Below are 26,396 nucleotides of genomic sequence, written 5' to 3'. Positions count from 1 at the left end.
CAACTTAGGGGTTTCTGTTTTGTTTTGAAACTTGGGTTTTTTTATATAAACAGACACATACACACGTACAAAGTTTTAATGAAGTTACCACTGGAAACAATGCCTGTAGCAGACTGCTCTATCTTGGTTACTCAATTTGGAGGACACTTGTATTTCAGGGTTGTCCTTGGCTATCTTTCTGACTCAAGTGAGGACATTCAGGACCCAGTGAGTGACAAATTCTTCAAGGAGGTGTGGGTTTCAACGGCAGCTCGAAATGCTACAATTTATGACAAGGTAAGTCTTATATACTCTCCCCTCGCCCCACCTTATTTTCTTCATTGAATTTCATCACAAAAGCACATCATTATTTCTGCATATAATTGGTTTGGAGTATTCTTAATGAGTGTAAAAAACAATTTACCTCCCAGTTGTAATAAAATACCTCTCTGTAGATATTAGAAAGCAAAGAGTCAAAAAGCACCACAGATTATGGTTTAGAAGAGACTTTGGTGGCATTCTGATCTCTCAACTGCTTCAGGAATCCATCATGAGCATCCTTAGGTGATTACCCAGCCTTTGTACATGTCTGGTGACAAAGAAAAAAGAGGCAGATGGGATCGAAAAGTGAGTCAGAACTGGGTTCAACCCAGCTCACCCAGTTGCTGGTAATATAACTTTGTGAATAGTGACTTGACATTCGGGGCCTTCCATTCTTCTATAAATTAGGAAGAATATTCACTAGGGTAGTTATGAGGCTAAAGATTATCCTATTAAATGTATCTATCACATAGTACATGGTATCCATCCTTATAATGAAGCTTATTAATAATAAGACACTTTCTTTGTTGGACAGCTCTAATTTTGGAAAGGTGTTTTAAAACCAGCCCCATTTTTTAGGGAGGCCAAATGCATTTCCTGGTAAGTTCTATCCATTGATTATGTACAAGAGTTAAGAGTTGTCTAACCATGGAACAGGTTACTTCACGAAGTAGCCAGCTTTGCATCATAGCAAATATTCAAGCTGAGATCCATTGACCATCTATCAGGTTGGGTAAGAGTGTGTTCTTCTTCGTGACTTGCAGAGTCCCCTCCCTCCGGCACGGAGATTTCATCATTCCTAATGAAACATGGCCACTACCTACACAGCCTTATTTCATACTGAGATCCAAGGCCATGATCAAATAGGTCATGTGCAGCAGTTTTTTAAAATGTAATTTTTAAAATACAGTGGACAGCCTCGTTTGGATCCTGGATTGGGATGATAACAGCTCTAAAAGACATTTGGGGGATAATAGGATAAATCTGAATATGGATCACATCTTAAAAATAATATGCAATTGATTTTCTGAGGTGTGAGAATGGTATTGTGGTTATATAGACACATGTCCTTATTCTTAAGAAATGCATGCTGAAGTGTTATGATATCTGAAACATATTTTCAATGAGCAAAATAAGTATACAGTGGATAACTCTTAAGGTACAGATAGGAAAATTTTTCAAAATAAAAAGTCAGAGAAAATAAATTATACAATTTTTCTCTTAATCTAGAACCTCCACTGAAACTAAGGGTTGATTATTATCTAAAACATAACATCAATGAAATTCCTTACTATAAGTTTGACATTATCCTGGGGTTAATAATTTGTGTAGATCAGATATGATTCTACTTATGATTTTATTTTTGGAAGCAAGCAAATTTGTCTGTTTCTTTGTAGTAAATAAGAAAAGCAACTTTTCAGTCAGCTCTATGCTGAGACATAAAACTAGTATGTGTTTTATAAAGCCAAGATTTGTCTCTTGAATTAGTATTTTTACAAAAATGGGATATGCTTTCTTTTAAACTTATCGCTCAGTTTCCTCTTTGTGTTTTAATCAGGTGTTCCGGTGCCTTCCCAATGATGAAGTGCACACTTTAATCCAGCTGAGAGACTTTATAACCAAGCCCATATTGGCAAAGGAAGATCCCATTAGAGCTGAGGAGGAACTGAAAAAGATTCGTGGGTTCTTGGTGCAATTCCCCTTTAATTTCTTGTCTGGAGAATGCCTACTGCCTTCTGTGGGAACCAAAGAAGCCATGGTGCCCATGGAGGTTTGGACTTAAGAGTTATCAGCTCAGAGACTTCCACCCCAAAGAGTACACTGCGCACAGTGACTTTCTGAAGCCTAACAGCCAAGAACAGCCTGATGCACTCTTGTGTCCAACCCATGGACCCTTTGGGTTGGTTGGGAAGGGCTGAAGTCACACTGATGTAAGGACACTGAATGTCATCAGGGCTTTACATTCCTCCTGCCTATCCTTGTGAGAAAGGGACCGCATTCCTATGGGGAGCATATACTCAACAACTTGAACACATACACAAATTCCATGATGTACACCAAAGTGCATTTCCTTTACTAACAAGAATTTACCTGTAACTGTGATCTAGGTTGCCAAAAGTCGTCTGAACTTCCTTGTTCTTCTCTGACTTTCATTTATGCAGCTAATGTCTGCTGGACCTGCCCTCATAGTCCATACAGCACTGGTTGAGATCTTGTTTATTGTTAGAAGATATCATGCTGCTGCTTCAAGGTTACGTGCAATGCCCTGGCCCACCTGGTCCTGAAGTGGTAGTGTTCACCCAAGCAAGGATGTGGTCATTATTCCTTTTCAGCGACTGACAGGATAGTAAAGACTCTACACAGCAGCCCATGTTAGGCAGTTCTGATAACATTGACACTCTATAATATATATCTTGACACCACAGAGCAACAGGAAGGAATTAAATTCAGTTATTGAGACAGATTTCACTTTGCCTCTAAAGGCACTGACAAGATGTGTCCTTCTGATGAGGCCTGCCTGATAAAATTTGAAAACATGTGTAGGATATTTGATTACACAGCAACCGACAAAACTCAAAGACAGAGCATGCAGCCTTCAGAAACCTCCAGGTGTCAGTGAGGATCTGATCCAGATAAGAAAATAAGATTCCTCAGAGTCCTGCAAAATTTCCTGTCATCCTTAGCTGCTGGATTGATTGAAATTTGAGGTTTTTCTATTTCAAAATCAAACCAGTGAATGCAATTTGTCTTTCAAGAGAATCAGAGGTTTCATAACTCATACCAAGTTAATAAGTATGACCCCAGCCTTATTTGACACTCAGCTCTCCAGCAGTATTATCTTCTTAAAGAAAAATTGATTGCAAAAGATGTGCTATTTCACTTGCATTATTAAATATACATTAACATTCCACCAGGGCTTCCAAAGAGGTTAGGATATTCCTTAATTCATATTGTTCTAGTCTGTGAATTGTTCTGGAAACCTTTTCTTTCTTTCTTTCTTTTTAGACATTAGAGTGCCTTTTGGTACACCATAGCTCTAATTTTACTAAGCAGAACTATTTTTATAGCCAAAGAGCTAATGTTGGCTCCCAAAAGGCCTGTGTCCATAAAACATGGGGTAGGTGCAATGCTTTCATGTCTGTGGATTACCTGGACAGAATCTCATGTGGGTTGTTCTTGAAAGAAGCGAGGACTCAACCCCTGTTTTCATTGAGCTCATAGTCCAGTGGAAAAGGTTAATTAGGGGCACAAGGTCAGTGATCTTAGGAGAGAATTTCACAGCTATAGAACTTTTTACAAATGAGGCGGGACTGGAATTATGTAACCAACAATGGAAATGAGTAGGCTTGATGAATAAATAACTTTTTTTCTCAGCTAGCTCATGATCATGGTAACAGGACTTCATTCTTTAGCAGTTGTAAATAAGACATTTGTTATTTATGAAGTTTAGATTGGCATTTCAAGTGTTGAGTGTATGTGGAATACCTAAGGATTTCTTATATTTCATTTTTAAACATTTTTTAAAATCATAGAACAGTCATGAAACTGGCTCTTGACTTTGTGCAAGCGTCTCCTTTAAAACCATGAAAAAAAGAGCCTAAAAGGGCCCTTTGCCTTTAAAAAAATTACTTAATTCTACCTCCCCTCATTTTATAGATGAGGAAACGGAGGCCCAGAGTGGTTGGGCTTAGAGATCGTGAACCTGGAACTCATGAAATGTCTACAGTTCATTATTGGCCCCTCCTTTCACTTTATCATAGATGTCAGTACACAGATTTCAGAAAGGATATTTCTAAGCAATTTTGAAACCCTGTGATATTATGTATTTAGGTGTTTGTCTGTCTCCCTCTACTAGAATGTAAGCCCCCCTGGGGCAGGGACTTTCCTGTGTTTTGTTTAATGTATCCCCAGAGCCTAGAACAGTGCCTGGTACATACAAGGTGCTCAATAAATGCTTGTTGGGTGAATAAATGACGTGGAGGAGAGAGCTAATGAAATGAAAAACTTACATTATCTCAGACAAGACATCTTCCTGCTGGTTTCCGTGGCAAGTGTTGTTTTTTTCTTTCTACTATATCTCCTCAAAGGCAAGATGCTCATCTGCAAAGATGAGAGGCTACAAGATTTACTTGGATAGATTTTATGGAAAATTTGGTGCAATAATTGCCTGTTTTATAATAGCAGTTTACATAGTTCAGCATTCTGCAAAAATTGCATGGGATGTGGACACGAGATGTACTGTGTGGCCTAATTACCCTTCAGCCTCTGACACCATTACTACCTAATTTACCATTTTTTTTTAAATTTCTTTATTGATTAAGGTATTACATATGTGTCCTTATCCCCCATTTCCTCCCCCCCCCAACCCCCCACTCATGCCCTCATCCCCCTGTTTTCTGTGTCCATTGGTTAGGCTTATATGCATGCATACAAGTCCTTTGGTTGATCTCTCCCCCTCACCCCCACCCTCCCCTACCTTCCCTCTGAGGTTTAATGATCTGATTGATGTTTCTCTGTCTCTGGATCTATTTTTGTTCATCAGTTTATGTTGTTCATTATATTCCATAAATGAGTGAGATCATGTGATATTTATCTTTGTCTGACTGGCTTATTTCACTTAACATAATGCTCTCCAGTTCCAACCATGCTGTTGCAAATGGTAAGAATTCCTTGTGTGTTTTTTTTACTGCAGCACAGTATTCCATTGTGTAGATGTACCACGGTTTTTTAATCCATTCATCTGCTGATGGGCACTTAGGCTGTTTCCAAATCTTAGCTATTGTAAATCGTGCTGCTATGAACATAGGGGTACATATATCCTTTCTAATTGGTGTTTCTAGTTTCTTGGGATATATTCCTAGAAGTGGGATCTCTGTGTCAAATGGGAGTTCCATTTTTAGTTTATTAGGTAGTCACCTAATTTATCTTTAACATTTGCAATGTCTTATACAAACTTAAAAATGCAAATGGTCCAAAGCCTTGAAAAACTATTATGAATCAGTTCAACATTTCCAACTGACTGTAATCTTTTGGAACACCCATAATGCTGTACCTGTCACTCTGATAATTTCTGTAATAATTTTTGTTTCCAAAAAGGAAAATTCTATGATTATAAGAAATGAAGGGTAAAAAGTGGTCATGTCCTGTTAAAGCTATTCAGATTGGCCAAGCTTAGTGGTTGGAGGACATAGCAGGTCTGGTACAGGCATTGCTCTGTATCAAGTGTCCACTCGGTGACTCACCTTGCAGTGGGATGTTCTGGATTCTCCGCTGTAATGCATCATTCAAAGGGCTACAGAGCTGGTCATTAGGTAATTCAGTGGCTTATTGTAAAACAAAACATTGGTTTTATTACCAACTTTGGAAGAAAATTTGCCTATAGATTGCCAAAACTTAGCAGTTAATTTCTTATGTAATAACTGGAGAAATTGTAATGCATTGTCAATGAGCAGTCTTCCAGATGAAAACAGCAGCCCCAGAAATCTTTGTAGATGGAAGACTACAGGCCGAACAGGTTTTGTACATCATGAAGAACTGGGCTTCTTTCTGCATCTCCTCACTCCTCGTTCCTTCAACCTCCGTCCACAACCAGAGCACCTCCTCCGTATGTAAACAGTTTTAGAGGACGAGAAAAGGTCTTTTGGAAAAAACAAAATTAAGCCTCTACAATAAATCTTCAGGTTAGCTTTTAAGTGACTGACAAAATGTCTTTTTTTTTTTTTTAACGAGGTAATCATTCTTTTCAGCATCCCACTGCAAGGGGAGTGACTGAATAGGATTGGCACTTGAGCATACTCACGTGCCTGTCCCCTGTGTAGCAAGAATGCAGAGGACCCTCTGTGACTTCTCTTCCCTCTTGGATAAAGCGAACAAATGCTACAGGATTTTAAGTATTCTTTGGATTACATTTTTTACTTCCTTGAAAGATCCTCTGAGACCAATTCTTACTGGCAGTTTAGAGGTTTCAAATAGGTCTTACCAGGCATAGGCCTTGAGAAATTCTTGAATCTGGAAATTCACTGGAAAAGGCATTTTTCAGCCTCTATCAAAAAAAATTGCTAGTGAAGAATCAATGGATTTGCATTATTGAGGGGGAGGGGCCGGTACCACAATATGATTCCTAATGGCATTTAGTTCACATGTGGGATATTTCTGGCTTTGACTTGAGATTGAAGGATTCATTAAAGGGACCAACATTTTTATGGTTTAAATTTCTTTTAGGTTATTTTAATTTTCTCTTATACCATTTTTATCTTGTAATTTAAAAGTTGAAAAGCAATCAAACACCAGATAAATGAAAATTTGTCACACTAATCATTTTAACTTCCAAAGGCAGAGACTGGATGGAAATCCAACTGAAACGCAGGCTTAGTTACTCTTTCCAGTTCCCAAGCAGCTGCAATTGTTTGCTTTATTCTAGATAAGTGCACTGAGGTGAATTTCATCCTCGTTCAGTTTGACACTAGGAAATATAGCATCACTCCCTCCTCATGTATATTCCACTTGGATTCTTCCCATTAAACAATCTGGGCCACAGGTCCTGATATTCCCCTTCACTGTTCTAAAATTTCATACCAGAGTAGTGCACTTGGAGCATGTTTCTCTGACACAAAAAGCAAATACTCGGTGATAAGCATCCATTCAGAATGATCAGATATTCTGGGCAGAACTTGGGTTCCTAGCCTCACCATGACGGTAGGGTTTGGCAAACTAAGGCTTGGCTTCCTGTTTTTGTCAAGGTTAAACACAGCATGCCCTTCATTTACCTGCCTTCGTGATCCAGTGATCCGCAAATCCTCTCTCTAGAGGAAGGATCAGTAAGCTTTTCTTAAAGGTGGTAAGAGAGAGCAAAGAATGTCTAGACAGGGTACTCAACAAAACAGATGTGGGTGAGTTTTAATCTCTTCCATAAACAAGGTTTTCAAGTCTCCCTGTCCCAAAGCCCAACACTCCACAGTAGATTTATTCTAAGAACAGGATGAAGTTCTTTCAGGAATGAAAATCACGTTTGCTGGTTCTGGAAGAGATGTTGCCAGCTAAAGAAGGCTTCTCCCAGCTGCACACTCAGGCCAAGCATGGTTGATGATGTTTATAAGAAAGTGTTTGTAAAGGAGGGTGGATAGGCATACGAGTTTGTGTTCAGAATGAGAATTATGAATGTAAGACACTCAGTTCTCCTGAATTTTTCTTCTGTGAAGCATTGGAAATGATACATATATCTATTCTCTGCTTCACAATTTACGCTTTCTACACCTGCTCCCTTAACTGCTTTAAAAAAAAAAAGTAAATATACATTGATGAATTAAAAGTGTGAAATCAGCAGCGACCCTCTATTTGCAAACAAGATTCCTCATTCTGCACATGGGTTTTTAGAGCCTGCGTGCTCTATGTCTGAGCTAGAGACAGAAATGTGTGCCTACGGGGCCCTTCCCTGCACACTGCAAAGGCTGATTACAGAGTCACAGCGAGCCACCCCTGCTCCCAGTCTTCTCTCTCCATGAGGTGCAAGATGCAGCTGATTTCTTTTAAAAGACCAGTATACCGTTCAATGGCACAGAATGAGTAACGTCCAGTGTGAGTGTGGGGGTGCATCACTGAACCAGTCAGACCAGTACCCCACCTTCATGCTGCTCACATTTTAATAAATGGAGAGTGCAATGTAATTTCCATTCTCAAGATAGGAAAGTGCCTGAATTAAGAGGCATTTGAGGGACTACTACTCAGCCATAAGAAAAGAGGAAATATATATATATATTATGCAAAGTGTCCCCTTGGGAGTTAGACCAACTGGGAGTTCGATCACTCGCTATGACGTGCGCTGACCACCAGGGGGTGGTGCAGAACGAAGGAAGGCCCTGGCCAGCAGCTGGGGAAGGGAGGCCCCGGCCGGAAGCCACTAGGGACCCTACCTGTGCACGAATTTTGTGCTCTGGGCCTCTAGTTTGAAATAACATGGGTGAATCTTGATAATATCATGCTAAGCAAAATAAGCCAGAAGGAAAAAGTCAAGAACTATATGACTTCATTCAAATGTGAGATATAAAACTGAGAGCAACAAATGAACAAACAAGACAAAACTCAAAGACATAGTCAGCAGTGTAGTGGTTACCAGAGGGGAAGTGGGGAGGGAAGTGGTAGTAAAGGGTTAAGGGGGTCAGTAACTTATTATCACCATAATGATGCCTTACAGCTTCAAAATTCAGTGGCTTTTCCAGCTGGCGTAGCTCAGTGGTTGAGCTTCTACATATGAACCAGGAGGTCATGGTTCGATTCCTGGTCAGGCAGGCACATGCCCAGGTTAAGGGCTCAATCGCCAGTGTGGGGTGTGCAGGAGGCAGCCAGTCAATGATTCTCTCTTATCATCGATGTTTCTCTCTCTCTCTCTCCCTCTCCCTTCCTCTCTGAAATCAATAAAACGTATTTTTTAAAAATGCAGTGGCTTTGCACAGCAGTCACTTACTCTTGCTTATATGTCTGCTGGAAGCCAGCTGACCGAGGCTAAGCATGGTCCAGACCTGCTTCCTGTGTCTATCCTGCTCCTCCTTGGGCAGCAACATTTTCTTCTCAAGACAATGGCAGAAGCACGAGAAGGCAACTGAAAACGCAAATGCCCCTTAAAGACTAAACTGGAACTGGTACCTTGTCACACTGCCCACTTCCCATTGGCCACAGTAAGGCCCATGTTCAAACCCAACATCCATGCATCTAGTAGGAAGAATTGCAAAGTCACATGGCAAAGGGTGCAGCTACAAGGCTACAAAAATTGGAGCCAATTTGTCAACCTACCAAAACATCTAATACGATTGTACTTACATCTCACCACATCAGTTCTGTGTGGTTTTCCCCTAAGTATACCTGTAGCACTCTAAAAACATCTGTATTTCCTTCTTTGCCTGACTGAGCTGCATGCTTCTGGTGACAAACAAGCGTATCTAATGACTTTTCCTCCTCAGATCCTGGCTTTCTCCAACAGAAATGTTAGGACTGTAGCTGTGCAGCCCTTCCCTTTGGCTATCCCATCCCACATTCCCATTCCCTAAGTAAATTCAATTTTTCTTAAATCACCGTCTGAGATGGCGACTTAGCCTACCTGAGCACACCATGCTAACCTACCATGTTCACCTTTCAAGACAAGTGTCTGGGACTCGGGGTCACGTCAGCTTCTTAAATTTACCACATGGGTAAATATAAAGGCCTGAGAAACTCATGGAGTCCTCATATGCCTACCCCAAATGAAAGAAAAGCCTTGAAATTTTATTGAGGAAAAGTCCCCTGATTTATATATATTTTAATATGTTGCTGTGTCATTTTAAAGATGATGGTTTTGTTGAGTGTTTGACATATTTTCCAGCGGCAAAATTTGTATTTCATTTCCTGTTCTCACAGAGACTTCATATGGTCCGGGCCCTGTTTTCTTAACCACAGATCAGGTGCACAGATGATAAGGAGAGAGACAGCAGGAAGGACTACTTAAAACTGGCAATTACTGCATCTGACATATTGCCTATTATTGAGTATTTGTAGTCTTCATAATTCTCCTCATGGGGCATTAAGTTTTTATTAAACCCAAGGACCTCTGACTGTCTCCCATAGGGAAAACTCTGTAGAATCTTAGACAATGGTTTTATATGCAAAATGAGTTGCGAACTCATCATGCTGGTGTTTATCCTCCCTAGGTCCAAATCAGTCCCTTCAGATTTGCACTAAATCTTCCTACCAGCCTATGGCAGTCTGCGTGATAATATTTTTCCTTATGAGGTTCCACTTCCACAAGCATTGTATCACCTCTAAAGGAAACTTACGTTCTTCTTCCACCAGACTTTGGGCCAGAAACATCCAATGAAAAACTGTAAAAGGTTCTCAGCAATAAACAGAGGTCAATGTCACTGTTTCTGGGTATCTAGAGCACAATCCAATCCTAAAAAATAGCATAAAATCACTGTGCACCGTGGCTGGTGTGGCTCAGTTGATTGGAGTGACGTCCCACGCACTGAAAGGTTGTGGGTTCATTTCCTGGTCAGGGCACATACCCGGGTTGTGGGTTCAAACCCTGGATGGGGCACATAGGAGAGGCAGCCAAGTGATGTTTCTCTCTCACATTGATGTTTCTCTCTCTCTCTCTCTCTCCCTTCTTCTCTCTAGAATCAATGATCGTAACCTCCAGGGAGGAATTAAAAAAAAATAAAAGAAAACCTCAGTGTGTGCTAGGCCCTATGCTAAGTGCTCTGCATACACCATCTTAGTGAGTCCTCACAACAGCCCATAAGGTAGGTGCCATTGCCTTCCAAGGTACCAATGAGAACATTGACTGGCCAAGGCCCTGAACATATTGGCAGAAGCTGGATTTGGACTCAGATGCATCTGGCCCCACAGTTTATTTTAGCTTTCAAAGGGCTCCTTAACCATCCTCTTGAGGACAAGGAGGAGTTATAAATGACCTCCCAACCTCAGGCACATTACTGAAGTCTGCAGCTGCTACATATTGTATTGATTCAACAAGAGGAAATTCCTTAAGAATTGCCTTTGAATTCTGCGAGTCCATCAAAGCAGATCCTGAGTTATTCCCTCACACTTCCGTATTTCTGCACAAGCGTGGTTCCAAGAGCTCCCTGCTTCCTAAGCGTAAATATTGAACCCAGGAACCAGATGCCTTCTCTCTGGGCATCTCCAGATTGCCCTAATTTTTCCCTAATATAGACATAATTCACATAATCACTCTTCTACACATTTTATTCACTGCCTTTTTAGTAATGACATTTTCTTCCTTTCAAAGATGACTTGCATGCCAATATTCATAGCAGCATTATTCATAATAGCAAAAACAAACAAACAAAAAAAAAAGGGAACAACCCAAATGTCTGACAGTGATAAATGGGCCAATAAAATGTGGTCTACCAATATAATGGAGTATGACTCAACAGTAAAGAGGAATAAGATATTGGTTAATGCTGCGCCATGGATAAGCCTCAAAAACGTTATGCTACATGTAAGAAGCCAGCGGAAAAAGAGCACCTGCTGTATGATTCCATTCATTGGAGTACTCAGAAAAAGCAAACCTGTGGAGACAAAAAGCAGATTGGTGACTGCCTGGGACTGGTGATTGGAAGAGGGATTAAGAGGCAGCAGGGATCTCTCTGGGGTGATGAAAATGTTCTAAAACTGCATTATGATGATGGCTGCACAACTCAGTAAATTTACTAAAATTTATTAAGTTGTACATTTAAAATTAGTGAATTTTACAGCATATAAATTATATCTGAATAAAGCCATTTAAAGAAGAATCAATTCATGGATAACATTTTCGGTCACATGAAAAATTGGTCAAATGTTTTGCACAGTAAGCCACGGAGGGATAAATTTCTTCATCAGCAGAATGAATAGAAACTCTCACCTTAAAGACAATTACCTGAATATCAAATGAGTTATAAAAATAAAGGTGGTGCTTTAAAACTGAAAAATGGTTAGTAGAAATGAAAGATGCCTTTGACTCAGGGGTAGACAGGAATTATTTTATTCTCTCCTCTAGGTGGTGCTAGAATCTAAAAATGAGCAGACCCCTGGTAAATGCATCAGCTTTGTAGCAAATTACCTTTCCCTATCAGGTTACATCCCTAAAGGGAGTTTTTAGTCTAATTGTCCTCGAATACAGAGTCTTCTCCTGAATTAGTCTTAGGATAGCAGACATCCTAACAACCTCACTGCCGAACTTCTCACCACTCACAAATTGCCAATTTCACAATCAATGTGGTATGGTTGCATGGAACACCATTCATCTTCCATTTCTTTCCAGTAGTTCCCATGAAAATATACTCAGTGCTTTAGTATTTAATTGGGAATGAGGGCTCCATTAGTCAAACAACTTGTAAAAGATCTCAAAAATAAACCCAAGGCTAGCAAAAAGTACCCCACCCATGAAGACACGTAGCTGTAGGCCCTCTGCCTGCTTCCACCATAGATGATAGAAAGAACCATGGATGTGCTGTTACTGTGCTGTGTCACTCTATACATTAGCAAGTTCATGCTTCCAAAGCCGAAAGAGGAGCTTCTGTATCATGTTTATGTCTTCTATCTGAGCCAGCCTCTCTCTCTCTCTCTCTCTCTCTCTCCCCCTCCCTCCCTTCCTCCTTCCCTCAAAAAAAAGAAGAAAAAGAAAAAAAAACAAAACACAGATGGGTTTATAGACTACCTTTTTGCTCTTCATTTGATGGTTTCTAAGAGAATGTCATTCAAGTAGTAGAGCCAAGAGCCCAGACCCCAAGGCTGGTGAGCCCCACTGTGTGGCAAGGGCACACAGAGCCTTTATCTGAGCCCCCAGGGTGAGCCCACCGCTGCACTCAGTTCCAGTGGGCGGCAGGGCTGGTCCTCTAAGGGAGTATGAAAGCCGAAGCTGATGCCTCGTGATGTCTTGCAAAAAGAAGAATACTGAAGCAGCACAGAACATGCACACAGGAGTTGTGCAAACAGACAGCTCATTACCAAGAATTCCTCACCAGTGAAAATACCTTCCCGCAGGGGAAGGATTTGAAAAAGAGCTCTTGCCTCCTGGAGCCCTCTGTTCAGTGGAAACAAATGAGCTTTAACAATACAACTCCATAAAAGCTTTTAAAAATGGTATTTAAGCAGCATGGAAATAACCTATGATAAATTAATGCAGAATCAATTCGGGCACACAATTTACATCTGCTGCGTTACCCAGAATGGCTCTCTTCTCTAACTGGAACTGTATGAGCTTAATTCTGGGAAGATTGGAAGGACTGTTGTGTTTTCTGGAATGTGGCTGTGCAGTCAGCCACCAGGAGGTTAAATCCGTAACCCTTTACAGACGCCCGAAGCTGGTACCTTCAGAAAATGCACATTTCAAATTAATGCCCAACAGAATAAGTGTTCACAGGTCTAGGCCTTTAAGCCCAGCTCTCTCCCCAAACCTGCGTTCTTTCCACATCCAGCAGGCTTTGTCTTTCCTAAATAAAGTTTAGAGCAAACAACGAGCTGCTTCTGCTATGAAGGTTGACAGTGAATGCCTGGAAGAGACACAGTCAAGTTCATGGCTGTGAGAGAGCTGGGAACTAGACTTCTCACTGAATCGCTGCACTAACTCAAGGCCGGTGTGGGCCTCTCAGTTTTCTCATCCCCCGCACCCCCACGTGGGTATAATGTTGATTTAGTTCATCAGGACCATCATGAATGCACTCCTATGTTCATAACAGCACAATTCACCATAGCTAAGACTTGGAAACAGCCTAAGTGCCCATCAGAAGATGAGTGGATAAAAAAAACTGTGGTACATTTACACAAAGGAACACTACACGGCAATAAAAAAAAGAAAGAACTCTTATCATTTGCAACAGAGAGAATTACACTAAGCAAAATAAGCGTCAGAGAAATACAAGTATCACATGATCTCACTTGCATGTGGAATCCAATGAACCAAATAAACAGATGAACAAAAGCAGACCCAGAGATATAGAGGCATGAACAAACTGTTGAACCTCAGAGGGAAGGCAGAGGAGGGTCGGTGGGAAGAGATCAACCAATGAACTTGTATGCATTATATACATAATCTATGGACACAGACAATGGGGTGGTGAGGGTTATGCATATATTCATACAAGTTCATTAGACACAGACAATGGGAGTGGGCTGGAAGAGGTTAATGGGGGGAAAAGGAGACCCATGTAATACTTCCAACAAGAAAGATTTTTTTAAAAAGAGAAAGCTGGGGGGGAAAAAACATACCCCACAAACCCTTGTGAGCTAATTATGCACAAAGCACAGTTAAAGATCCACACCTTGAAATTAATTATAACAAAAGATGCTGAGAAGGAGCTTCGGAGGAGTGAGGAGTGGAAAGGGTGGATCGCTAGAGTTTCAAGGGGAGGGAGTTTGAAGGAAGAGGAAGTTGGTAAGAGTGTCAAGTGCCACAGAGAAGACGAGTAAGGTAAGGACTGCCTGCCCACGAGGCCTGGCCTTTAGGAGGGCAACGTTGGCCCTGGGGAACCTTTCATGGAGGAGGAGGGGAAGCCCTGGATGAGTGGGTAAGGACGAACAAACAAGAAGTGTTGACTCTGGTGCCTTCCCTGGTGAAGGGAAAGGAAAGGAGAGGGGGCTCGCCAGGTGGAGGTGTTTCATAGGAGAGGTTTTTCATATCGCAAAGACTTTCGTATGACATCGCATGCCTCTATCCAGTGCTGAAACCACACACAAGGAATTCTCATCTTGCCGGAGACGCCAACCTATTTGAATGGCTCGTGGTAGGATTTCAGTAAATATTTGTGGAAAGAAGCAAGGCTGCTCTCAGAACTGCCTCAGTGCAGCTTGCCTGAAAGCAGAAATCCTTTTTAATCAGATTGAAATATTTCACTCCTTTGTCTTTTAAGGTTTTGAATTTTTTAGTTGGGTGGGTGACCTCAGACAAGTCCAGTCTCTGGACCTCATTTCCTCATATAAAAGTGCATGGCTCATGTATAAAGTGCATGGCTCAGACTAAGCAGGTTATTCCATTTATTACTATTATTATCGTTATTATAACTATTTGTCATCCTGGGAGCGAGGGGAGGCATGCAACATCTGGGCTACACATCCAAATAACTCAGGATGTTCCACACAAGGGAAAAGGCTTGAAAAACAGCTCTTGTATCCTGCAGCCCTCCCTTCAGTGGAAACAAAGTGGCTTTTAAAATGAAATCTCAGAGAAGCTCTTTTTAAAAACACCAAATATAATTTTAAAAAAAATGTTCTTAAAAATTTAGAAAGTCAACAGCAAGAGTCAACCCTAATGTAAACCTATGGACCCTGTGTAATTATGATGTGTCAATGTCGGTTCGTCAAGTGGAACAAATGTACCCCTCCTTTGGGAGATGTTGGTAACGGGGGAGCTTAGGCATGTGTGGGGCAGGGCGTCTATGGGAAATCTCTGTACCTTCCGCTCACTTTTGCTGTGAATCTAAAATTGCTCTAAACAGAAGTCTTCCAAGCAAGTCTGATTGCGTTTGTGAAAGAAAGGAACCAAAGCATCATGCCAGGATCAGGACAGTCCAGCTGTGTCAGGGCAGCTGTGCTCTGGGGGATGGGGCAGGGCAGGCAGCTCCTGATTTGTGACAAGCAGCCAGAGGAAGGGACTGAGATGGGTGCCAGCCCAGGCCCCTGGACGTCGACAGCACCTTGTAAGACATATTCTGTGGCTTTTCCTGCACAGCTGGGATGGAGGTGAACCTCAGGGGATCTCCCAGGATCTTGCCTCTGTCACAGGCAGTGCCCAGTACTCCTGCATGTGTCCATGATGAGGTGAACTGTGGGGTTTCTTAGCAAACACCCTGCAATGAAACAGCAGCCGTCTTATAGAAGTAGGTTGTCCATGGCCTTGAGGCAGGGATGCCAAGAGATAAATGGCCTTGAGAATCAGGCAGGCCTGCTTTGAAATCTTGGCCTCCTCACTTAGCTGTATGACCTTGGACAAGCTACTTAGTTTCTGATCTTCAGCTCCCCATCTGTCCAATGGGCGTAATAACAGGGCTTGGGGTGATAATGTGCATGAAAAACTTTAGTGTTTGGTGCACAAGGTCCATTAAAAAAAAAAAATCAGTACCACCCTCTGCTTTTGTCCTTCAAAAAAACATTTCTAAATGTCTCTTCCAAACCCTGATGTTTCATCAGCTTCTAGGAAGAGCAGAGATTTCCTTCCTGTTCTCACAAAGATTACAGGGGGAGGGCCTAGTGATAAATTTGTTTTTCTTCTTTCTAAAGGTCAGAGCCTAAACTCATGTTTCTCTCTGACTCATCCTAGTGCCTAAAGCAAATTCGGTGTTTCCGGTCTCATTTTCTTTATCTGACAAATGGGCTTTATTTAATTTCCCTCCCTGTCTTTCACCACAGACTTACACTGTTTTGGGACACTCTATAAATTGTGTTCGAACATTTTGCTTCCAATTTCCTCTTTCAGGAGATGTTTTAGATTTCTTTTCAGCAGTAAGGAATTGGGGGAGGGGAGGCGGGGAAATTATTTCTCCAGGGGAATCCCTGGAGAACAATACCACAAGACAGTGGCTCTCAATTGGGGGTGATTTGGCCTTCCCGGAGACATTTGGCGATTGGGATTGTTTTTGGTTGTCACAGCTGGGAGGGAGGGGGTGCGACTGGCCTCTAGTGGGTAGAGGCCAAAGATGCTGATACACATCCTACAGTGCACAAGACAGCCACCCACAACAAAGAATTAACTGGCCCCAGATGCCCACTGTGTCAAGATTGAGACTCCCTGCCATAAAGGGTCTCATTGTTACCGGAAAGGGGACCTGACCCTGAGCAGGTCTGCCTAGGGCCAGCTGGTAGTGTGTGGGTTCTTGACTTTGTGCAGGGGAAATGTCACAACAGGAGTCCAGGTGAGTTTTAGAGGAAAGGCTGGGGAACTGAACCTAGGCTGGTCCACCTTGGCTCACTAAGAAGTCAGAGAAAAGGGGGCCCTGGGGACAGATTCAGGGGGTTTGTCCGGGACAAACTGCCACGGCCCATTGCTGCCTGGTTGCAGCCTCATGGGGTCCCTTAGAGTTTAGGAGATGCGTGCCTGTGAGGGAAGAGGAGGGTGGGAGAGACATGGGTGTGCTCCTGGGAAGAAAAGCGAGACCTTTGTTTTGAGGGGTTTTCAAGGCTGGGGGTTTAGGGGAGGCCTTCAGGGGAGGATCAATAGAATATTCATCGGCTTTCTAGCTGTGCTCCTTCAGGATCATGGTCTTCACTGGTTGGCCTGTGTGGGGCAGGGGTTCATTAGGCATTGCAGCTGGTCTTGGTGTTACCCACCTGGTTTTGCTACTTTTCTGGGTCTGGAGCTAAAAATGCAACTGAGGCTTAGATGTTATCTCTAGGGAGGGGACCTTCTGTGTCTGCTGTAAATTGCTGTCAGTTTGTTCAGCTGTCTGTCTCAGTTTCCCTATTCCACTTGTCCTGGCTATTGGGCTGTCTTGTCAATATTTTAACTTTGCTCATTTTCTTTTTCCTTTTCCTTGTTTGCTTTACATTCTTGTCCTTGGTCTCAATTCTCTCCTCCCACACCCCCCCCCCCCAACCAAACCTCCCTCCCCTCTCCTATCCATCTATCTGCTCCTTCCCCCTCTTACCACTAAGTCTTTTTTCATTCTCTCTATCTTCTGTGCTATCATGGTTTACTGTTTATGATCCTCCAAAGTTCCAGGTCCTTGGCAAATACGAACAGAGTTGCTATGCCAGCTCCGTCACTAATTAACCCTGTGTTCTTCCGTCAGTCAGTTCACCTCTCTGGGCCTCAGCTTCCTTCCTGTAAATGGACACAGGACTAAGTGAGCTCTAAGACTCGAATCTATGCTTGACAATTGTCTTGGCAATTCAAATGCCTAACAAGCTTATAAGAGTGAGAGAGGGGCCCTATTTAAAAAAAAAACATTATTTTTGGTATATAGTCAGAAAGAAAAAGATGCTTATGCCGTTGTGTAAATGTTGAAATACTGAAATTCAATCCTGCCAAGGCAATCAGGGGTAAGATAAATTCTGTAGGTGGCTAATTTTCAAAGAAAGCTATCAGAAAATTAACGAGCTAAAAAGATATTACTTGTAGCATCATTTTCAATAATAAAAAGCTGGAAACAATATAAATAGCCAACAGTTTGGAAATGAGACAAGAATTATGATATATTTATATAATGAAATACCATGTAGCTGTTAAAAATATAATTATGATATTTTTAACAACATGGAAAATATTTAAATGCAGGAGACAAAATTGTATATAGTTTATACTCATATTTAGTAAAAGACTACCATTTTCAAGGTGGACATTTTTAAAAATTATTCAATCATTCTTAAAATTAAATAATATTTTAAATTAAATAATTTTGCCTTTTCTTAATTTCAAGATAATGCATGCTTATTTGTAAATAATTTCAAAAACTGAGATAAGAAAAAGAAAAAAAGAGTTCCATAATTGAGCTCCAGAGTTAACGCCTGAGATATCTTTCCAGTCTTTTCTATTTTTTAAATAACAATGGGGTCATATTCTCTTTGTGACCTGCATTTTCTTTCTTTGCCATTAAATAGCTTTCTGCAAGGGCATTTTTTTAGTTGCATAATGTTCCTTGGTATCTGTACTAAACCACTAATATAATGGGGGGGGGGGTAGGAAAGTGAGGGGGGGGCGGGGGGGGGGGGAGAGGGAGTAAATAAACTTGTAAAAAAAAATGGAGAATGCCAGTTCACAGCCAGGGACCTGGTAGACCTGAATTATTGATGCTTCCTTGGGCAATGTAGGGCCTGTTAGGGCTCATCATGGAATCATGACATGGCAAGTTGGGTGGGGACCATGGAAGTCATACAATGCAACCCCTTCTCCTCCCTGGCCCCACCTCCCCACTCGATGCAACCCCTCCCTGCTAACCTGAGCTGGTGCATTTGGTTTCATCAGCCTGGAGCAGGAGGACCACTTGTGTGAGGCCCATCTCCTGCAGCCTCCCTCCCCCACCCCACTTCATCCAGTTGAAATGATGGAGCTGCCTCTTCACCAGGGTGGGGGTGGGGTGGGGGGACTTGGGGCTTTGTTTGTCATCAAGTTCTCATGACACAGGCTCCATCTGAGACACTCTTCCTTCTGTGATTCACTGCCAAGTCTGCATTCTGCTTTCCTGTCTGGGGCTGTTATGACATTAGGTTTTTCTGGTTAAAGAAAAAAATGCTTACCCGCTCATTTCTTTACCCAAGCACTCTGAGAATCCCCTAAGGTTCACATGGACCTCACTGCCACCATCAATCCTCAGGAGGCCCAAAATGGCACTGCTCTGGCCAAGGCCCTTTTGCCGGAACCAATTTGCAAAGGACACAAAACTTTCCTTTGTTCCCGTGACTCCTCTCTCTGGGTCCATGTCCCATTTCAGATGCCCCATCCCAGTCCTCTCCCAGCAGGCAAAAAATACCTGCCAAACGAATTTTCCCATATTCTCTAGGGATTCAACATGCTGGCATTTGCAAGGAGCATGAGGTGATGCTTAATCCATAGACATGACTCATTAACTACGGGGCCTCAGGTGTCTCTGGAGGGCTGCCTGACCCAGAGGCGTTTGGGAGGCTTTCACCACAGGCTGCATCCACTTCGCTCACAACTGAAAGGCTGGAGTGGGGAGGAAACCAAAACCTGTGGAGCCCCACAGTGTGCCAGGCATGGTGCCAAGAGCTCTCTAGGAGTTTCCACAGTTATTCCTTACAACACCATACACTGGGCATTGTTATCCCAATTTTAATATAGAGTAATGGAGATTTCAAGAAATTAAGTCATTGGCAGAGTCAGGATTTGAACTCAGGGCTGTTGATTCTAACATTGCATCATAGCACTGCCTCCCCATAACAGTAGAACCTATGTATTTTCAGAGAAAAACTAAATGCCTGAGCCCTAAATTAGTGTCTTCCTGTGCTCCTGCTTATCCTAATATATAAAGAGCCAGGGTCTGTAATGTCCAAAACAACCGAACTGACTACTGAACGCCAGGGCAGGGAATGGAGAGTGGGCTGAACTCCTGACCTCTTGGTCCCTCCTGGGTCGCGGGAGCCATGGTGACCCAGCACTGACTGCCGCCGCCAAGGCGGGTGCAATGAGATTGGTTGGGGGGCCCGCCATCGCCCCAAAGAGGGAGGCCCAGGCTACCCAGCTGGCAGCAGTGGGTGAGGCCTCCCTCTGCGGGGCAATCAATCACGGGGCTCCCGGACTGCAAGAGGGCGCAGGCTGGGCTGAAGGACCCCTACCCCCAAGTGCACGAATTTCATGCACCGGGCCTCTAGTATTTATTATAAATGTCTTTGTACACAGTAAACATCTATATCAGAGCCCTTTTGCTCCAGACATCTGGGACACTGTAAGTTCAAAGGACAAGAAGAGTCTCCTCTAGTTCACTTGTACTGACTCTAATTATTGCCTCTGCTGCCTCCCTTGTGCCTTTGCTTCCCAGAGTTGCAGAGGTGAGCCACAGAGCACCGGAGCAGTGGTTCTCAAAGTGTGGTCCCTGGACCAGCAGCTTCAGCATCTCCTGGGAACTTGATAGAAATGCAATTCTGGGGCCCCACTCTAGACCTGCATTAGAAAATTCTGAGGGTGGGGTCCACAATCTGTATTTTAATAAGCCCTCCAGGTGATTCTGATGTGTTAAAGCTTGAGAACCAGTGACCCAGAGTGTCATTGACATAAATCCTTGGCTCCATCCCCCCATCCAATTAATTGCTAAGCTCTGAATTCCACCCCAGCCTTCCAGTTTGTCTATCTTTGTCCTGGTTGAGGCCGTGTTAATTTCCACCTGCACTGCTGCAGTAGCCTCCAGTAATCTCCTCTCCTCTCACCCCTCACTTTCTTTCAGCCTTTGTCAACCTCTGATACCACATAATCTTTCTGCTCTGATGATGTCATGCAGCTATTGGAATAAAATCCCAACTCCTTAGCTTGATATTCAAGATCCTCCAAAGTATGGCTCTAGCTTTCTTTCTTTCTTTTTTTTTTAATCCTCACTTGCAGATTTTTTAAAATTGATTTTTATAAAGTGAGGAAGGGAGAGTGGAAGAAAGAGAGAGAGAGAGATTGAGAGAGAGAGAGAGAAACCTCAATGTGAGAGAGAAACATTGATCAGTTGCCTCCTGTACACACCCCCACCAGGGATTGAACCCACAACCTAGGTATCTGCCCTGACCAGAATAGAACCAATCACCTTTTGGTGTAGGGAGGATGCTCTAACTGAGCTACCCGACCATGGATAGCTTTCATTTTTTTAATCTTATTTCCTCTTTGTCCCTCCCTTTATGCACTTTATCCCCAAGTCATACAAAACGTTTCACTGCTTGCTCCAGATTCATCCTTTCTCATCTCTGTGCCTTTGCTTATGCTGTTCCCTCTGCCTGGAATTACCTCTCACTCATCCCCACATATCTGCTAAGGTCCAGCTCAAATGTCATCTCCTCTATGAAGCCTTTTTCATTTTTCTAACTACTTCTGTCCCTTTTTTGAACACACATAGAGTTTATCTTTACTTCTCTTATATTTAATATAAATGTATGTACACAGCAACATCTCTGTCTGAGCCCTTTTGCTCCAGACATTTGGGACACTCTAAGTTCAAAGGACAAGAACAGTCTCCTCTAGTTTATTGATTAAATTACACTATGTGCTTACTTATAAACATTTTTTATCTTCTTATTAGGTAGTAAGGGGGCAGAGCTGTGCCTTTTTTCATCTTTGCTTCCCCTAAAACACACAGCACTGTGGCAGAGCTTAATGTATGGTTATTGAATAAAGGAATAAATGAATGAATAAATGTTGGATTCACATAAATAAAATGGAAAGATTTTTCCAAAAAATATTCCTTATTATTTTAAAAAAATGTCTATCAAAATCAATGATATTATTATGTTGTTTTTTTAACTAAGTAGTATCCATTTTAACTCCTCTCAAAACCAGGCCAATTAGAAAGCATAGATTATTTCACAGTTATCAGCGAAGCTAGTGCTGGTAGAACCAGATCATTCTCACAGTATCTGGTTTGAGCAACAATATGGCAGAAGAAAATTACAAATTTTGTTGCTAACATTCACCTTGAACAACCTAATGGACAACTGAGCCCTAGCAATTTCTCTTGCTAAGCAAAGTGAGAATAAAGCAGAAATGACTCTCAAAGAAACAGTTGCCAGACCTTGGAAGTCCCCAGTTACAATTGCTGGCCTGGCTTGATTCCAAAGTTGGGAAAGAGAACTTCTGCTCAAACAGAATTAGTTATGCAGGCATTGCAATACCCAGCTCCACTGATGTCCCCACTCATAGAAGACCTTCTTCTACATGGGAAGAAAAAGGATGACTAAGGGGAATTGTCATGCCCGCAGCCACGGAGCACCAGCTGAGCTTAACAGTGAGTTAAGCACTGAACAGAAACCAGAACAGAAAAGATAACCCTGATTCCTGGGTTTACCTTTCAGTGGAAGGTGGGTCGTTGTGGAGAAGCAGAAGTGTCTGGTGTGCTTCAAGAGCTCATGATTTTGAAAGGTTTTTAATGTCCCTGAACATTCAAGTGTTGAGATAGATGCAATCTCTTCTGTGACAGGCTCTGGGCTGCTAGCTCTGTCTGCCCTGGACTTGCCTCTTCTCTCTGACTCAACAATGATCTTTTCTTGGTAAAGACCGTAATCTTTCTAAGTCTCACTTCAAGAGCAAAGTAGACCCTTTCTCCTAGACCTCCACTTGGGTGGAAGGAAGAGTTAGGGAAATGGCCCAGCATCACAGAGTGGTGCCAGGCTAGCATGACTCCATCTGCAGGAAAGTGGCCGTTTCTTTTTCATCCTCACTGATCAGGTGACTCTTCGGCAATGAGCACCTCTTCAGCTGTAGCCTCAGCCCTGGCACTTTCCTATCACGTGCAATGGCTTCGAGTGATGAGCCTCGGGGTGGTCTTCTGTCCTTGCCTCATTTTCTGCTGCATTTCAGGTGCCAGGTTCTCCTAAGAAGCAGGCACATTTCTTAGGTCCCTATTCCTTTTGCATCTATCTGTAAAAGTCCTGTTTGAAATGTTTTGAGGTGCATGGACACTCCTTCTTAGCAGAATGCTCAATAGTCTTCCCTGTATCTCAAGATGAGTTTGTAGATGGGTGGTGTATTTCGTAGCTGACATCACTGTGAGGCAGCCTTCTGGAATGAATACTTGATGACATGGAAAGATGATCTTCACATACTAAGTATAAAATACAAGTTACCAATAGTGTGTGTGTGTATATATATATATATATATATATATATATATATATATATATATATACACACATATATATATGTATATATATATATATATATATATATATATATATATATAATATATAGACCATTACACAAATATGTGTAAACAGGATAGATATTAAATATTAATATCTAAGTGGATAGAGCGCTGGCCTGCAGACTGAAGGGTCCCCGGTTTGATTCCAGTCAAGGGCACATGCTGGGTTGCGGGCTCGATCCTAGTGAGGGGCGTTCAGGAGGCAGCCAATCAATGATTCTGTCTCATCATTGATGTTTCTATCTCTCTCTCCCTCTTCCTTGTTCTCTGAAATCAATAAAGACATATATTTTTTAAAAAGAATACTTCCTACATTAGAAAATCTTTTTTAAAAAATAGTAGTTATCTCTAGTAAGTGGATGAGTTTTTCTCTTTTCCTTTGTCCCCCTGGTATATATCGTTATTATCCAAAAAATTTTTTTTACAATGAACAGATTTTGTTTGGGTGATAAGAAAAGACAAGTAAAAATGTTTTCAATTTTCTTAATAAATAAGTTTTTTGGGGGAAAGAAGTTGCCAAGAGAACCTCTGGATTAGTGCATCTAGGGGCTCAGGGATACAGCATGATGCTCTGTTCTTAGCAATATGGGCAGGTGAGCAGCAGCCACTGGGACTTTGCACAAGCCCGATTCCTGGTTCCATCTAATCCAGCCACGGTTGACTCCCAAGGAGCCCGGCAGGCAGCAGGCAGTCCTTGGGGGTCAGGGTGGGATGCTTCCTGCCTCAATCAGATTTGGCAACTAAAACTACAGGCAGGAGCAGCAGTGGCCCCGACTCTGAGGAAGGGGAGGTCCCTTCAAGGAGCAGACAAGAGGTCCCCTACCTTCCCTTGGTTCTCTCCGAATTTCAGCAAAGCTCTTAAGCACTAATGCCCCAGAGCACTATGTCGCTCTAGTAAATGCCCAGTTTCAGACAAATCACTTGTTTTCCAACGCTTGAATGAATTAGGTGCGAGAATTTCGAAAAATGTCATTTACTGGGCTGTTTGGGAAGTTTTCATAATTGTGCTTAATGCTGCTTTCCTGATAGAACAGCTTTGCATTACATTTTCTCTGCCTCCTGATTTCACTCTAAACGGTGGAGGGGTCAGCCATGAGCGTCTCTGTATCTGCTCCGTGGAAACGGAGTCGTCAGTGTGGTTCTAGTGCATATTTTAATCAAGGACCAAGAGCCCAGAATACCTTACACCCTTGAGAACTACCTTGTGTGGCAGTACCTGGGGTCTTTACACCCATAATCTGGGATTGGCCATGTTGGGGCAGCACAAGACCCATCGCTCCTGGTATTGCTGGTCTTCTGTCCTTGTAGAATTCCTCAACTACTACTGCTCAGCTTGTGAAGCTGGATCTAACAAGGGAAATGTGTTCACAGGGTACTGGCTCTCTTGCTGAAAGCCATGGTGCTTTGCAATCTGTTTAAAGCTTGAGGCTGAACATATGGTTATTTAGCATAAATTTCATTTTCATTGATTTTTTAACACTAAAAATACTTATTAACTTTTCCTTCTCCTATGTGTATCCTTTCCTCCTCTCCATAATACCACTTGTATATGGTCCCAGGATAAAATCCTTGGGATATGGGAGTACACTGGGACTTCTCCCAGGGTTTCTTTAAAATGGAGTGGTTTTAAGTAAAATCTCAGAGGTTTTTAGAAGATAATACTAGGAATAGAAAAGTTGAGGTATTTTCCCAAGCATTTTTATTAATGGTGAACCTGAGCAGATGGCTAGAAATCATATCAAAGATGTATATGGGCAAGAATTTGAGATTTTGGCTCTCCAGTTTAAGTCCAGTAAAACTCTAACCCTTGACATTGTTTTAGGAAGGATTGAATCTCCTCTCTCGGTGGCCAAAACCCTATGGACAAATGTTCCCATCTCTCCTAAACCACTGGAAATCATATTACAAATAAATTAAATGACATAAGCCTTCTATCTTCCCTAAGAGAAATTTCATCATGTCCTGAAAAGGAAAGCGTGACTTTAAGAGATGAGGCCAGTATGATCTCAACTACATTTAAAGAGATATTCCTATGCCCAGGAAAAAGTGTTCAGAAAATGTGCTAACATGGAAACTTGGGGTGGTGAGGTTAGAGGTGATGGCTGTTTATTCGCTGTTTATTCCCTTTGTTTTCCACAATGACTCTGATTGACTTCTGTTAGGAGGAAGACAATTACCACTTAAGAAAGGAAAGTTGACTGCTAAACCACAATCATTCGGTGGCTCATGGATTCAGCTTCTCGATTTGAATCTGTGTTTGTGTCCTTTTCCATGCTTGTCTCCCTGATCTGTTTGGCCAACAGACCCCGAGGACACACAACTGCCTGAGTCATGTTTAAGAGAAATATGTGTGTTTTTCAGCCACAAAAGAAAATTCCAGGTTGTCGGGGAGGGCAGGGAGGACAAGCTTATAAAAAGAAAGCTTTTGAGAAAGAAGTCATTTCCCCCACCCTTTGTGCATCCCACCCCATGACCAAGCCCGTGTTAATGACAGAACTCCTGTGTGCAGACATGTGTGGGGGAAGTTTGTACCACACAAGGCTGCATTGTACGGAGTGCCTGTGCCCCAGGGACCCGCAGCAGCTGTGGGCCCTCAGGTCAACAGGAACAAATTCCCCTGCAGACAGCAAGCCCTGCCAGGGAGCTTAGGGAAACCTACTCTATTTCAAAAGCAGTTGGTAAGGGCTAGAGCTGCTGAAAGACTCAAAAGTTTGGGAATCTACAAAAAGAGAATGCTACAAATAACTAGCCTGCCTCTATGGGTCCTTTGTCACTTAAATTTTGGGGGAAACTCTCCAATAGTGTCTACCTTTTCCCCCCACCCCTTTCCTTTATCATTGCTTCCAGCCCTGTTCCCAGACAAGATCCTTTGCTTTGTGGGTTATTTCTCTTAGGGGGCCTCCAAGAGTCAACGGGAAAGGCTTAGAAGATAAATCAGGGATCTAAGCCACACAACATCACTTGCTGTGAACAAGAGATAGAAAAGGCTAATTCTGTGACTGCAATGGAGAGCTTGGCTATCCAGATCTATAGGAAGAGGCCTAAGAGATTACATTATCAGCGCACAGATGGAAGAATCTGGAAAGTCTTACACACACACACACACACACACACACACACACACACACACTCTAAAGCTTCCTAGTCATGCAATTATTCTCTTACCTGATTGCTGAGGCTTAGGACCTAGACTCTCTGGGTATCAGAGTTGGAAGCAGCATCAGAGATCAGCTCAGGCAGGCATTGCAACCTCACTGTCTACAGGGCCCAGGAAAGTGACAGAAATTA

General features: G+C 42.3%; 1 protein-coding gene and 1 long non-coding RNA gene across 3 annotated transcripts in view; one reads left to right on the top strand and one right to left on the bottom strand.

Moving 5' to 3' along the window:
* The window catches only part of PLD1 (phospholipase D1), a 122,180-nt gene extending 117,289 nt beyond the window's left edge, over positions 1–4,891 (top strand). Inside the window, exons 25-26 of the mRNA XM_054713729.1 lie at positions 159–276; positions 1,859–4,891. Coding sequence (XP_054569704.1) covers positions 159–276; positions 1,859–2,083 — 343 coding nt within the window. The 3' untranslated portion in view covers positions 2,084–4,891. The remainder of the gene's footprint in view (positions 1–158; positions 277–1,858) is intronic.
* LOC129148559 (uncharacterized) lies at positions 410–26,396 on the bottom strand. Of its 2 annotated transcripts, none has more exons than XR_008555533.1 (3): positions 26,274–26,396; positions 4,311–4,401; positions 410–568 (listed from the first exon to the last, which is right to left on the bottom strand). It is a non-coding gene; the product is annotated as an uncharacterized LOC129148559 (long non-coding RNA). The 2 variants fall into 2 exon arrangements; XR_008555534.1 differs by lacking the exon at positions 26,274–26,396 and adding an exon at positions 5,544–5,620.

This window comes from Eptesicus fuscus, chromosome 3, assembly GCF_027574615.1.
Source record: "Eptesicus fuscus isolate TK198812 chromosome 3, DD_ASM_mEF_20220401, whole genome shotgun sequence".
In the NCBI taxonomy this organism is placed as follows: Eukaryota; Metazoa; Chordata; class Mammalia; order Chiroptera; family Vespertilionidae; genus Eptesicus; species Eptesicus fuscus.
The sequence above is the reverse complement of the archived record's forward strand: the minus strand, read 5'-3'. Positions and strand labels throughout refer to the sequence as shown.